This window comes from Erithacus rubecula (assembly GCF_903797595.1).
Source record: "Erithacus rubecula genome assembly, contig: SUPER_Z_unloc_6, whole genome shotgun sequence".
Taxonomy (NCBI): Eukaryota; Metazoa; Chordata; class Aves; order Passeriformes; family Muscicapidae; genus Erithacus; species Erithacus rubecula.
Genome location: NW_027635650.1, coordinates 1,173,581 through 1,188,304, shown reverse-complemented (window position 1 = coordinate 1,188,304; position 14,724 = coordinate 1,173,581). Strand labels below are relative to the sequence as shown.

Genomic DNA, 14,724 nt, shown 5'->3' with positions numbered 1-14,724 from the left:
GTTGTTCAAGTCAATGAGTGAGTGTTAGCCTTTTAGAGGTTTAACTCTAAGAATGAATTGGTCACTATGGAGAATTCACAGTAAGGTGGAAATTCAGTTATATTTAAGCAAAATATGTTTGTCAACTGCTGTTTCGAAAGCAACTGTGCTAATCTTGTCAATTTACAAAATGGGAAAAAAACCATTCACATTAAAAGATTAGAAAGATTAAACACTGCATGCAGGGAAAGACAAAGTCCTTGCATTAGCTGTTTCTCCTAGCACTGCTCACCATGAGACCAAGGGTTGTCATAGCAAAAATACTTTCCAAAGGCAGAGTTAAAGCTTGCAGATAAACAAAACAAATGGAAAAGATTTTCTAATTCTGGTGTAAAACAAAGTAGGATATTAAAGGATAAGGATTATGCTTGCTTTCTTTAGAAAAAAGGACAAAACCTTGCATTGTGTTTGCTAGGCTTTCCCACTGCCTTTTGTTGCACTTGGATATTCTGCCACTTCTTCTTCTACTGAGTAGCTGGTCTGCCCAGACAGGTCTCAAGATGAACGCTGAGATGGACGGGCCACATGGACAAAAACAGCTGCTCACACATCTATGGCAAGTGATGTCCTCTCCTGCACACCCCAGACTCATTTCCAGTGGGGCTAGTCATGTGCTTGGGGGACAAGTACAGGAACAGCCCCAGTTTGGTAGGAACAGAGGCATGGGCATGCACTTCTCACAGCACTCTGCAGAAGTGGCACCAAATTCTCTCTAGCAGCACCACCACCCAGCTTGCAGGCAAAAATAGGTGCAAAATCAGGTTCTCACCCTTTCCTCCCCTAACAGCTTTCAAATTTCATTAAGACATTTCATTTCATGATTTGTCTGCACATCTCTGAATGCTTGGATACTTCTGAACCTGTATTTCACATCCATACTCCCAGCTTTGTGCAGAGGAGCACAGCCTTTCAAGCTGCTCACAGAGAAAGCTCCTGAAGAAGTTGAAGCTTCCAAGATGTTAATCATAAGCACCAGGCATAAAAGAAAGGTCTCCACAAAGCGGCTGACACTGCAGTCATTTCTCAGTGTACCTTTAGCCTCACAGAGACTAGGATATGTTCTCCATGCACAGAAGTTACCAAAATCAATTTGAAGGCATTTAGTATTGATCCTTTTCTTTTATATCCACTCTTGCAATTGTTTGTTTTTATGCTGGAAATTTACATGTGGTAAGTGAATTAAATGTGGGATAGTGGAAGAGAAAGAGAAATCCCAGCAGTAGCAATGAGGAGCAAAACAGAAAGCTACATTTGATGTAGGAAAGCTGAGAATATGCTATAATAGTAACAACTGCAGTTTCAGCAAGATTACAACTTTCAGAAAGAAGATCAAATTCTAGACATGAGGAATGTCAGAAAGTTTTATTTGTTCACAAGAAAGAAAATTAAAAAGCAGATGAAGGGGCAAAGATATCTGCTAAACAAATTAATTAATTTTAAGCATTTAGTCTTCTATTTTTTACTAAACATTTTGCATTTTCTTGATGTTTTGCCCTTCACTTGATCGCCATGTTATTTTCTTGACACTTACAGACTGTATCAAACAGAAGTAACCAAAAAGAACTCACTAATGGATTCTCACAGCTTTGTTTAAAAGAGCTAAACACCTCATTCCAAGTGAAACTACCCCACTGAATTTCAAAGATAGCACCTACCTTACATGAAATTCTGTGAAAGAAACCTCTTTTAATTACAAAAGATCAGACTGAAAACTGAAATGGTACCGTTTTTTCAAGATACTAATAAATGCTGTCTAATGAATGCTGAGCACAAGAATAAAAGATTAGCCAGAAGCATTCTAGTATCTTAGAAACTGTAAGTCCATTTTTTAGTGCACAGACAACTCATTTAGTGGCATTTGTATAATAAAATAAATGGAATTTCGTATGCATTACCAACTACCACTAACCAACTGAGTGAGAAAACACAGGAAATAAATTAATTTCTTGAGACAGAGATCCATCAGTTCATGTAACAAGAAAATTTTGTGTCAAACAAAATATTTTTTTATGTTTTTTCCCACATCAGTTTAGGACTTAAAGCTTTAGACATCGCCACTGCCTCAAATATGTTCCACTTGAAAGCATAGTGTCAAATTTTTCAACAAACTCAGAGGTGTCTCTGGGCTGTGGGGCTTCACAGCTTTGCAGGATTTTGCCTCTGTAAATGCCTCTTCACTTCCAAGAAGGTGCTGGAGAACAATGGCAACAGGTCTTTGCAGGGCATCAGCCCAATGCAGTGGGGAGGAACAGGCTGGAATTTGGCATGCAGCAATGCCACTGGAAGCAGTGCAACCACTGCTTTGCTGGGGGCTCAGAGAGTGCCAACTTGTTCTCAGAAGGGCTATTCCCTTGCTGGCTGTAGTTATGCTCCTGTGAAAGAGGTGGATCACTCATGTCCCTGGGGGCACTTAGCTTTCCAAAACCCTTGAGGAGATCAAGCACAGCCTCATGGCTTTTTCATATGCTGTCCTCTGGAAAGTACCATCATTTAGTCATGCTTCAGGCCTTCTCCATTCTTGGCTTGCAGATGCTCAGCTGATAGGGGTGTCCTTGAAAAACTGTCCTTGGGCTCTCTGTTTTCAGAGAATCATGCTGCAACCTTCATTGCACACAGCAAACAGACAGGTAGCAGACACCAGTTATTATGGTGTCCACAACCACCAAGACATGGCTCAGCACATGGCGGCCCTCACCAGAAAGTGTAATTCCATGGTTTTGGCTAGGAATATAGCTGTACTTTACGATGGATCGTTTCCTCTCTCCATTGTTCCCCAGCACTGAGTGCAGACTCAGCACACACAGGACAGCAGTGAAGTAAGAGAAAATACATCCTGCCACTTAAGAACAAGGACATCAAAGAAGCTGTCTTTTCATGGTTCTTTAGCAAAGAACCGTCATTAAAAAGAGCAGACTCATTTTCTGCCATGTTTCATAGTGAGAAGTCCTTCTTCACCCTAACCCAGAGGGATGAACTGGCTCATTTCAGGTAAATAAAATGACAATTGTGTATCCTGCAGTTTCTCTTTTTTAACATGTGTTCGCACTGCCTCTGGAAGTTCAAGGAGCTGGATAGGTCCCAATGCCCTGTTGTTCGCACCATGAGATGAACTCCTCTCCATGACAGAGGGAGCCCAAAAGTTGCATACCGTTAAGGAGCATTCATCTCAGTCCTCCTTGTCACTCCATGATGTCTGTGGAGGGCCACACAGTACACACGTGGGCCTGATCCTCCGCACAGGAGTAAATTTAACCTCATTTCATGACTTGAAAGTCTCTCACAAAAAGCAGAAGAGGGAAGGAGACTATTTCTATCAGAGTAGAGAGAGATGAGAACCTCCAGAATGCTCACACACAGTATCCCACAACCCCACATATCCCATGCAAGGTGATCCACCCTGAGCACGTTATCCCCAAAGCACAAGGTCACTTGATGGGCAGGGCTCCCAGCCAAGAGCAGCCCTGCACAAAGCGGGCCTCCTGCCCCATGGTGCAGACACCAGGAAGGAGGAATATTTGAGGATGAGGAAAGGTGAGAGGAGTGGAGCTGTTGGGGTTGGGGAAGATCAGCCAGTCACAATAGTCTGCAGCTAACTATCAGAATGATCAGCCCACGCACCACATGTATTAGTCTGGTCAGACAACGCACCTGTGGGATGTACACAGACATGACAACAAGAAAGGGTAAAGTATGAGCTGAACAGGAGGAAGCCTAGTGCAAGAGGTATCTCAGTTCCCTTTATGGCTGTCCCAGTCCTTAGGGCAGCCTGGGCTCTACAGTGACACAGCACCTGCTCTTTCTATCCCCATCTTACCACCCCACATCGCTTGCGCAAGCAACAGAACAAGATTCAGTCACAAACATCTAAGACACAAACACACAACAGTACAACATTGCTTGTGTGTCATTCTTTACACAGCTTTCTAAAAGAGCAACAGTGTTGTAGAGACTCAGCATCAGTCCACAGCAGCTTCTAAAAGGAGCTTGAAAATGTTGATACTCTTCATGAAGGAAAATGTGAAACAAGGACACAGATTCTATTGGTAGATTATCCTCTATGTCAGCAGCCCTGATGCTACTATCATAGAATTATTGCATTATACAAGTGAACAAGGTATGTGCTGTTATTTTAGATATCCCTTGGAATTTAGTTTACAGTGTAGTTTATGACAGTATTTCATTCTCCTGCACTTAAAAATACATGTTGTTTCATAAATACATTTTTGATTTGCAACATATGAGCATCACAGACTTCAGTTCCAACTAACTGCATGACGACATGTAACATTGTGCAAAACCACAACATCATAAATACATGCATGGATGACTAAAAAACAGAGCTTACACCATTCAAAGTGTCCACAGCTCTGACCATCTACATGTGCAATTGTGAACAGATCCAAACGCATGTATTGTGCACAGCTGCATCCACATCAGTCCAGTGACAACCACATATAATCCCCATGTTTGACTCTTATTGTGATGTCTTGAAAAGGCCATGTGAGAAAGTCAGCACTAACATTGGTGCAGACCCCTTTGCACGCTCTAGGCCTGTGCTTTCGCACTCAGCCCCTTAAGTTCAAGGCCAAATTTTGCTCTTGGTAGCACTGAGCAAATCTCCCAAAAGCCAGTAGATAATTCTGAAGGCATCCAATACATCTGCAAATGATCCAGAAGGGTCTCAATCTGCATTATCCTTTTGATGGGTTTCTAATGGGATGCAGTAGCTGAGATAGATTAATAACTCTGTGATGCTAGTAGACAAACACTATCCTCTGTTTCCCTGACTGGGTCTGCACCTCAATATTTTAGGAGATTCAGCTCAGTATATTGGCAGAAAATTATCTGACTTCCCCTATTTTTTGGCTGTGTTTTCTGCTGGGGAACTGAGTTGAAATCAGTCACATGAAATTGAAGAGAGGTGAGTGGCAGGAAAAGAAGGAAGGGAAAAGAAAGGAGGAAAGCAAACCCTGTTTTGCAGCCAGCTATCCCCATCTTAAGGAAATCACAGCCTCACTATGAGAAAAAAGCTCAGCTTTTATATCGGAGCAGGATGTAGTCACGAATGCAGTCACCCACCTGCAGTGCCTCATTGTAGGCACTGTACCCAACCACCATCACACAGCCTGTGCTGGAAAGTAGCAGGACAGTGTTTTGGCAGCTGCCCTTGATTTCATGGTAAGAGGTTTCCAGTAATAAGAGCCAAGGCTGGAGACCACAGTTCTTTGTTTGGGCAGAGGGACAGGAAGGTAAGGCTTGGCAGCACTAGCCCCTGGCCTCACTGCTGTGTCTTAGCACCAGGGAAGCTGCACCATCACTGTGAGCTTGCAATCTGCTGCAAAAGTAGGTGTGATACCCTCTGTCAAAATGGCAAATGACTGAGTTGTCTTCACTCATCTAAAATACAGAGATTAGGACATCTACTCTCCTAACAGTATTGACAAAACCACGAGAGCAGTTCAAATCCAAAGTCTCCCACCCAGATAGTTAATAACCTTTCACAGCATTAATAGAAATGGTAATTAGATAAATCATGGTCACTCAATTCCTCTAATCGTCCACAAACAAAGACTGAATAATAGGTTGTATTCAGTGCCCTTCATAATTAGTAAGTCTATTTTTGTACTGTGATACTACTTGGGTATCATATTCTGTCCATACATGTTTAATTTCTTCAATAAGTAGTTTTTGTGGGGCTGCCCCACCAGAACTTGCCAGGCATTCTGCCATCAGCACTGATACAGTTACTGCCGATATCACAAAGCAGAACAGAACTATTCCTATAATCACAGAACCACAGAATCAGGCTGTGGGTAAGGTTGGAAGGAACCACAGCGTCATCTGTTTCAACCTTTGTGTTCAAGCACGGTCATCCTAAAGTATATGGCACAAGTCTGTGTCCAGATGTTTCTTGAGTATCTCTGGGCAATCTTTTTCTGTGTGTGCCTAGAGAGATGCTCTCTAGAGAGTGCCTTTATCCTCTTTGTTGCCCTCCACTGGACCTGCTCCAGAGTTTCATGTCTCTCTTGCACTGAGGAGCCCACAACAGGACACAGCATTACAGGTGATGCCTCACCAGGGCTGAGCAGAGGGGCAGGATCCCTTCCTTGACCTGCTGGCATTGCTCCTCAATGCAGCCCAGGATGTCACTGGCCTTCTTGGCCACCAGGGCACACTGCTGACTCATGGGGAGCTTGTTGTCCACCAGGACCCCCAGCTCCTTCTCCACAGAGCTGCTTTCCAGCAGGTCACCCCAGCCTGTGCTGGTGCCTGGGGTTGTTCCTCCCCACATGCAGGACCCTGCTGGATTTCAGAAGGTTCCTCTTCGCCCTTCTCTCCAGCCTGTTGAGGACCTTCTGAAGGGCAGCACATTCCTCTGGGGTATCAGCCACTGCTCCCAGCTGTGTGCTGTCAGTGAAATTGCTGAGGAGGTCACTATCGCCTCATCCAAGTCACTGATGGGCCCAGCACTGGACCTTGGGAGACAGGACTAGGAACAGGCCTCCAACTGGAGCCTGTGCCACCAATAACAATCTCTAGGATCTGCTGTTCAGCAGTTCTCAATCCACTTCTCTGTCCACTCATCCAGTCCACTCTCCCTGAGCTTGCCTATGAGAGACAGTCTCAAAAGCCTCACTGAAGTTGAGGCAGACAAGATTACTGCTCTCCCCTCATCCACCCACATAGTTGTTTAATTGTAAAGGACAAATCAGGTTGGTCAAGCATGATTTACTTTTAGTGAATCCATACTGACTATCCTTCTTCTGTGGATAGAGGTGGCCTCCAGAATGAGGCACTTCCTCACCTTTCCAGGGATTGTAATGCAGCTAACTGGTCAGTAATTTCCTGGGCTCTCTTTCTTTCCTTTTGGACAATGGGGTGACATTTACTTTCTTCAATCTGCAGGCACCTGTCCATGACCTTTCAAAAGTGATCATGAGCAGCCTCAGCTATGGTGTCCACCAAGACTCTTAGCACTTGTGGATGTATCCCATCAGGGTCCATGGATTTGTGCATGTCTAGGTGTTCTCCAACACCTTTCCCTACTTGACCAAAGGAAAGTCTCCCTTCCAACATTCCTTCATCCTGGTTTTCTGGGTAAAAGATCCTTGAGGGCTGGTCTTGCCACTGAAGTCAAATGCAAAGGCAGTGTTCAGCAACTGTCTTCCTTACGTCCTCTGTTACCAGGGTCCCTCCTTTTTTAGCAACAGGCCCATATTATCCTTCCTTTCCCTTTTGTTACTGATGTATTTGCAGACATCCTTCTTGTTGTCCTTGATGTCTTTGGCCAGATTTAATTCCAGCTGGGCCCTGGTCTCCCTTGTGATAATACTGAGGCAATCACAATAAGCACACACACTCCACTGTTTATCCCCTAACCAGACAAGCAAAGGTTGCTCATGTGCCCTGCTAAGTCAAAGGTATCAGAGATGTTGCCTCACTACTGCTGGAGAGAAGCACAAACTATCCTAATACTGTGGTAATCAACAATTTAGGCAGCATGTAGAGTCAAAAGTCATGGGAAATGCTTCTTTTGACCTCTCAGTTCAAAACCAAGAGTGCCTGTCTTTTCTTCTGAGGTCTATGTTGAGGCTGAACTACAGCACTGATGTGAAGCAACACTTCAAAGAGCTGCTTGCAGCACGGCAGCCTCCTCAGAGCAAAGGTGTGGGATGGGCTGGGCATGGGAGGAGAGGTGGGAAACAGAGATCTGCTGCCCCACAAAGGCCAGCTGATACCCACCACCTCACTGCAGAATAGGAATGGAAATGTAGGGAACTATGTCAGATACTGCAATAGCTGTAACTGGGAAGTGTTGAGATGAGTAGGGGACAGTGGGGGACAAACAGAAATCAGACTTCCCTAGAGGTCAGGTCCACGGTGGAGCTCTTGCCTGGCATTTTGAGAGAGGTCCTTGGCATGGAATGCTCAGATTCCAGCATATACTAAGCACCACTGTATGAGTCCTCAGTGGAAAACAGTAAAGAAATCCCACAGCAGCACAGGCCTTGCAAAACTATTTTTTACTATATCACACTAAAAGCACAGCTGTGAAAAGGCAAAGCAATGCAAACAGCAATCAGATGCCTGGCCTCACCTAGAAACTGGGCAGCTGTCTTTCTGGCTTCATCTGAAATCTGTGTTTCTGTCTCCTCCACCTACAAGTCAGATACACCACGGCACTGCAAGTCACAGACACAGCTTGCAGTCACTTCAGGAGTCACAATCTGGCCTTCAGTCCCAAAGCCAAGTTACAAAAGGAGGGCTCTACAATATGAATAACTGCTTGTGCCCACCAATCCACTGCCTACCCTGACAGACAGTGGATGGTAAATGGAAGACTGCGGAACTAGTGGTTACACTACAATGGCGTGTCACACACAGGAAACACAGACTTTATAACAGCCTTGCTACATGTGGAAAAAGAGATGACAGTCAGGTTGTGTCACCTGCATAAAGCTTCCTGGAAGGACAGATATTTATTATAGTGGAAATATCTGCTCTTAGATTTTTCAGTGGCACATCCGCTATCTACTTCATCCCCAAAACATACCTTCAGTAAGGCTTAAGTGAGGTGCTGTCACCTCCTTCTCACACAGGAACATTTCATCCTAGGAACACAGAAAAAAAGGTTATAGGTGCTAAGTGGCTCACTTATATTTCTATTTGCTACCTTTCTTTCACCTCTTCTTTGGAATCAGTGATGATTAAAGTCATTGCACAGTTGCAGATCTAAAGAATTTGAAGGATATGCAGGAATGTGAAGAAATACAGACAAACAATCATAAAGAAACACAACAATTAAAAATTGCAAAACAAGAAAGCCTCTCCAAAGGCTGTTTGGTCCAATACGCAGCAGATGTCAGCCAAGGTTGTCTCTTTCATTGACTTCAGCTGGCACTCAATTACCCCAGCAGACTTGCCTAAAGCCTCATGACAACCCCAGAATATCCCTGTGGAACTTAAACTAAGTTTAATTACTTGAAAAGTAGTGTTCCTAATTTTAAGTGTCAGTAATTATAATTGTTCACTGAAATAGTGAATCTGTTAGTGTTATTCCCATACTTGTAGAAGAACAACTACATTACAAAACAGAACAGCAGAACCTGGTATTTCAAGGCTTTAAGGTCCAAATTCTGCCTTCAGATTCACATGCACATTTTCCACTGTCTGAAATGGAAACAGACAATGTGTAGCTAAGTGAAATTTGCATTCCAGCACTTAAAACTGACCAGCCTTTTACCTCTATGTAGAAATTCTTTTAAAATTTCTATAGAAATATCATTACACACTCTACTGTTTTGTGGATTTCAAATGATGGCTTAAGACACAGTTGATGCCATTTTTCCGTATAGCTGGGATAAGATTGTAGATATTTCTGCACTGTTAGTTTTCCCAGAATACTGAAAGAGTGCTCTATGTCAATAGATTTTACATTACATACACACAGTGATAAAATACTAATAACCTATGCTTATAGAGGTAAAATTACGTGTGACAATGGTTTTGCCGTTATACTTTTGCATATTGTTGTACTTTTTCACCTAAACACCAGCAACACACAGAAAACCAACATACCCAAAAGTTAAAAATGGCATTTAGCTGACTTCAGGAAACATAACAAAAATGACAAAAAATGCTGAAAATGGTTTTGTGAACTTACATTGATGTATTTCTTATTTCTTGGTCTTGCTGATCAAGAATAAACTGGCAGGTAAGAAACAGCAGCCAATGTTAAGTTTGTGTCCTCCACTGTGGGAGTTTGTGTTAAAATACTAAGTTGAAAAAATGTTTTAGAACAGAATTGCTACGTAAGCCTCCCTGGGGATTTACACTCATTAATGTGTGCATGTTAAAAATGGTATTTTCAGTCTATCTTGTGTTGCCTGAGAATCATTTTTATCCTTCTAAAATCTGTATTCATATTATAACCCATAAGTACTTTTCATTTTTGCATTAACACTATAAATACTGTTAGTAATACTAAACTATTTCTGTTGACTTATTTGAAAAAAGAAAAATATATTATATGTTTATATATTCTTATAAAGTGAATTAACACTGGAGAGAGGGCTGTGAGGGGGAAGAGTGTACAATCACAGCTGATGTGTATTATTGAGCACAAATTCAATGCTTGAAACAAAAAGAAAAAGAAAAAAGTGTTCAGTGGTCTTTCAAGCCATGTCAGATGAAGAGTCATAGGATGCTGACACTATGAAGTTGCCAGTATTGGAGTGGCTTGCCATGGACTGGGCAGCCTGCTGGCTCAAGTTATTGCAGATCAGCACCAGCTGGTTGCTCTGAGCTTCTGAGAGGGTGCTGCAGCTCTGGTAGACGCTGAAGTTGGTCTTGCGCCCAGGGATGTTGCCTTTCTCACACATGGTCTTCACCATCTTGGCAAGCTTGTTTTTCCCCAGGGCTTGGCAGTTGTACCAGTGAAGGGCAGCCAGGTTGACGACAGGTTTGATGGACAGGTAGAAAGGCGCATCCTCATAGCGCATGGCCGGAGGGCGCCGCTGGGCGTACTCCTTGTAGTCCTGCACAGGGCAGGTCTGCGGGGAGTGCTGCGTGGCGTACACCCGCGAGTCCGTCCCGCCTCTCTTGCTCTTGGTACTCACATCCCCGCTGTCTGGCCCCATCCACTCCAGGTACTCCAACCCAGTCTCTGTCACCCGCAGACGGATGTCTCCCCACTTGAGGGTGGATCCATGGAAACCCGTGCAGTGTCCGAATGCCTTAGTGTTGTTCAACCACACAAGGTTCAGAAGCCCTTCAGGATTGTACCGGCTCAATAAGCCTCTTTTCCGCAGGATAAGCTCATCAGCAAAGGTGAGTTTCATGGATTTGTGAGGCTTGTTTCCTTTGCCTTTACACCTCAGTTCTATCTGCTTTTGCTTTAGAGCTTCCTGGGACCTCTTGAACTCCTTATCCCTTGTAATACTGTATCCGTACCTGTGCTCTTTGAGATACCGCTCCAGTCCACACTGGTAGTTGGCTAGACTGTTTGGCTCATACTCAGACCCATCTTTTTGTCTGGCGTCCACAAAGAAGGATGCAAGGTAGGCATCAAGCTCTTTGCAGGGGATGACATAGATCTCACGGGTCTCAGAGGGATACTTGGAAATGAGGAATTCTCGGAAATTTCGGAGAGCTGTCTGCGTGCTGCGAATGGTTTTCTCATTCTGCTCCCTGCTGAGCTCTGCTGCTCTCTCATCCTGGTCTGGAAGAGGAAGAATGGGACAGAAAAGATAAAGCAGAGGCAGTGAGTTTATGTGATGCACTTTCTCCTAAAACAAATTTCCTCAAAAAGGAAAGAACTTAAAATCAATTTCACAAAGAGCATCAGTAAGCATCTTTACATGACTGTCACACGACTGAAAAGCCAACTTCAGTTTAACAAATGGCATACTAAATGATACAAAACTAAGTGAGCTCCTTACGACATTGGGGCACAGTTTAGTTCATTGAGATTTGTGAAAAGCATTGAGATTAAAGGCAATAGGCTTTTTACAACAAAGGCAAGGTGGAAGGATTTTCCATGGATCTCAATGTTGTGTGCAAGGCCCAAACTCAGAAATAAGCCCACTCTGTATTGTTTCACTTGTGAAATTAAAGGTTGTACTAGTTACACTTTCTTCCTACAAAAAAAAAAAAAAAAAAAAAAAAAAAAAAAAAAAAAAAAAAAAAAAGAGCAAAACCACCACATTTATTACAGTAATATTTATCTTTAATCAGACACATTTTTAAAAAGTGAAATAAATATAATCAGAATGTGCAGTACAAAATAAGGCAGCACATCCTACAAAATGACAGGTAAAATTACTACAGAACAATGTGCAATTTACAAATGCACAAGAATGAAGAAAATATAGTTAATATGTTCACATCAGAAAACATGGAAAAAATTTATTATATAGCCTCACTATGTCATCAAACAGTACCATGACATTATGAGTACCATTATGACCTTGTCTTTTCATTTTTCAGAAAAATTAAATTCTGGAAATAATTTTATATCACTTAAAAAGGCTATCCTCATAGATCCTTACAATCAACAACCTATCAAAACGCAATATCCAGATGCTACCACTATGATAGCTGTTACTGACAGCTGATTTTCTGGCGGATCATAAAAGTAGCATAAAAAGGAAAAGCTTTATAAGCGATGTGTTTTTTCTTAGCATATGCAAACTATTCTGTTTGAACAAGAATGTAGTTTAAAGCAGATCGGTGGAAATGTGAATTTATCTCTGAATGAGATAAATCTTAATGGTTTTAGAAAATTAACAACAAATACAAAGAAGGAAAAATACAATTATTTAACCATTTTCTGAAATTGTATGTGGAGCACTTTTTGTCTCTCTTCCACTTCACAAGCAGAAGAGGGGAAAAACCCCTAAATTCTTTTCTATTTGGTCTCATTGCAAAACCCATACATTCTGGCATCCTTTTAGCAATGCCATAGCAACCCTCACCAGGTGGTCCCCACCCAAGATAGACATACAAAATTATATGAGACCAGGTGAAGTTCCTGTTGCTTCTCTGCCATTCAGGTCAAGCTTATGTCAGACTGTGTAGCACACCCATGGCATTGCATAAGTGTTCAAACACTTGCTCCTCTCTTCCCTGTAAGCCTATTAGCATGGGAGAAGGCAGCAGGGTAAGGAAGGCAGTCTCTCCTTCCCTACCCCACCTGTTTCTGTGCTGCAGAAACACTGGTGCAGAGTTGGGAAGCTTGTCCTTCCACCAACCTAGAGAGTACTTCTCAGGAAAGTTTATCCCATCACCTCCATACCACATCTGCAGACAGAAGCACAGGGAATGACTTGCCCCAGGACTTCCCAGCAGGACAAAAGTAGGACTGAGTTTATAATCCTCATGAACAGGTCCTGCGTCTTCAGAGAGAGGCATCCTGCATCCACGCCACTCACCCGCTGAGGGGCATTTCACAATCCTTTGTGAAAAGCACAAAGAAGGGGGTATCTGCAGCTAAGGCCTTCGGGGACTTCTGCAGGCAGGAAAAAGTGCTGCCACAAAGGACTGAGGTTTGCTTGAACTGTGCTCCAGGGGAAAAAGAAAGGTCACCTGCCTGATTCAGAAACTCATTTTAAAACTGATGTCAGTATCAAAGATCCCCTAGCAGCCCACATTGAAGCCTCATGCTTTAGGCAATGTACATAATAGATCTTTTTAGCGTAGCTAGATGCAGGCTGAAAACAAAGAGACAGCCCTGTTCAAAGCTCCAAAACAAACATTTACTCTGGTATTTTGTTCACTACACCCACCATTACTTATTATAGAACTGTGTAAGTAATCATTGCTTTGACTGACAGCCCACATCCTAAGTTCTATTTCAATATAAACAGCACATATAATGGCTCAGTTTTATAAATGTCATCAATCACTTTTTCTTAGAGGATAGCCTGTCACAACACAGCAGTGACACCAGTCAGTCACTTATGTTACAGCATCTTTCCTTAATCTGCAAAGGAAATTGCTCTATCTGCAGCTAACAGTTATAAAACCCATGCTGAACTAAAAATTTCCACAACTTTCATTAGCAAAACAGTACCCCAGAAACACTGCATTCCTGCAGTGGTGTGTTGTGTGTTACTTCACCAAGCAGGTGAGAAGCATTAAAAAAATAATAGGTCAGGTTTTCCTGCAGCCACATCAGGAGAGCTACCACTGCTTTGGCTGTGAATCCAGGCTGCAGTAGTAGCAATGGACTATTCTCTTCCTATAAGATCACTGAAATATTGGTGATGTACCATGTAGCATGGCACAAATGCAGGGAGTTTCCCACGTGACAGTTCCCAGATGTTTGCTTTGTCTCACTTTGATGATCTTGCTGAATAGAGATGAAAACTCTTTTTAATGTTCTGTGGAACTGGTGGAAACTACTGAAAACACTGGTGGGGATCTGCATTAGTTTCTTGACTACTGCAAACATAAACCTGTTTGCTCTTGAACCTCCATTACTCAGTGCATCATCAACTCTTCAGATTAATGGACACTGAAAAAACTGGGTAAAAGCACAGAAAAAAAAAAAGGCACCAAGTGCTTCTAGAGAACACCTCTATATCAGAACATCCCCAAGCTGCAAATTGATGTGGGATAGGAGAATGGAGAGGTGTTATATATGCTTTCACCTTTCTTATAGTCCTACAGTCTCTGCTATTAGGCTTGAGGAATACAAATACTCTTGTATTACAGTCTAATTTCTCTCAGCTGCTTGGACAGAACCAATAAACCAAAAATCACTGTCATCATTGAACTATGAAGCCAAGCTAAACTTGGTGTCTTTTCCTTGTCATAATTCAGTCTTTGGAACTAGTAGTGCTGTTCCCCCTGTTTTATAGACTACAAGCAGAAGCATGAAAAAATGAATTGCAGATACATTTCCTGAGGTCCTGCCCCCTCAGCCGAATCACTGCACAAAGGACATGGTAATAGCTCTTGGGTTTCTCATATCCCAATCAGAGTTTCATTTCCAAGAAAACCAGAGAGTGGCAGAAAAAGACAGTAAAACCCACCTTACTGGGGGGGTCGAGGGTAAACTCCCAACAATGAGTACTTAAGATGTTCAAGTTCAAATGCAGTGGGAAGAGATAAGTGACCAAGCAGAGATTAAACAGACAACCTAGTGGGAGCGGATGTCCCAGGCTAGCTCACAACCATCAG

General features: G+C 42.7%; 1 protein-coding gene across 1 annotated transcript in view; it reads right to left on the bottom strand.

Moving 5' to 3' along the window:
• The window catches only part of KIAA1958, a gene marked incomplete at both ends in the record, with an annotated part of 43,992 nt that overhangs the window by 14,046 nt on the left and 15,222 nt on the right, over positions 1-14,724 (bottom strand). The window contains 2 exon segments of the mRNA XM_079331617.1: positions 8,594-8,651; positions 10,218-11,260. Coding sequence (XP_079187743.1) covers positions 8,594-8,651; positions 10,218-11,260 — 1,101 coding nt within the window.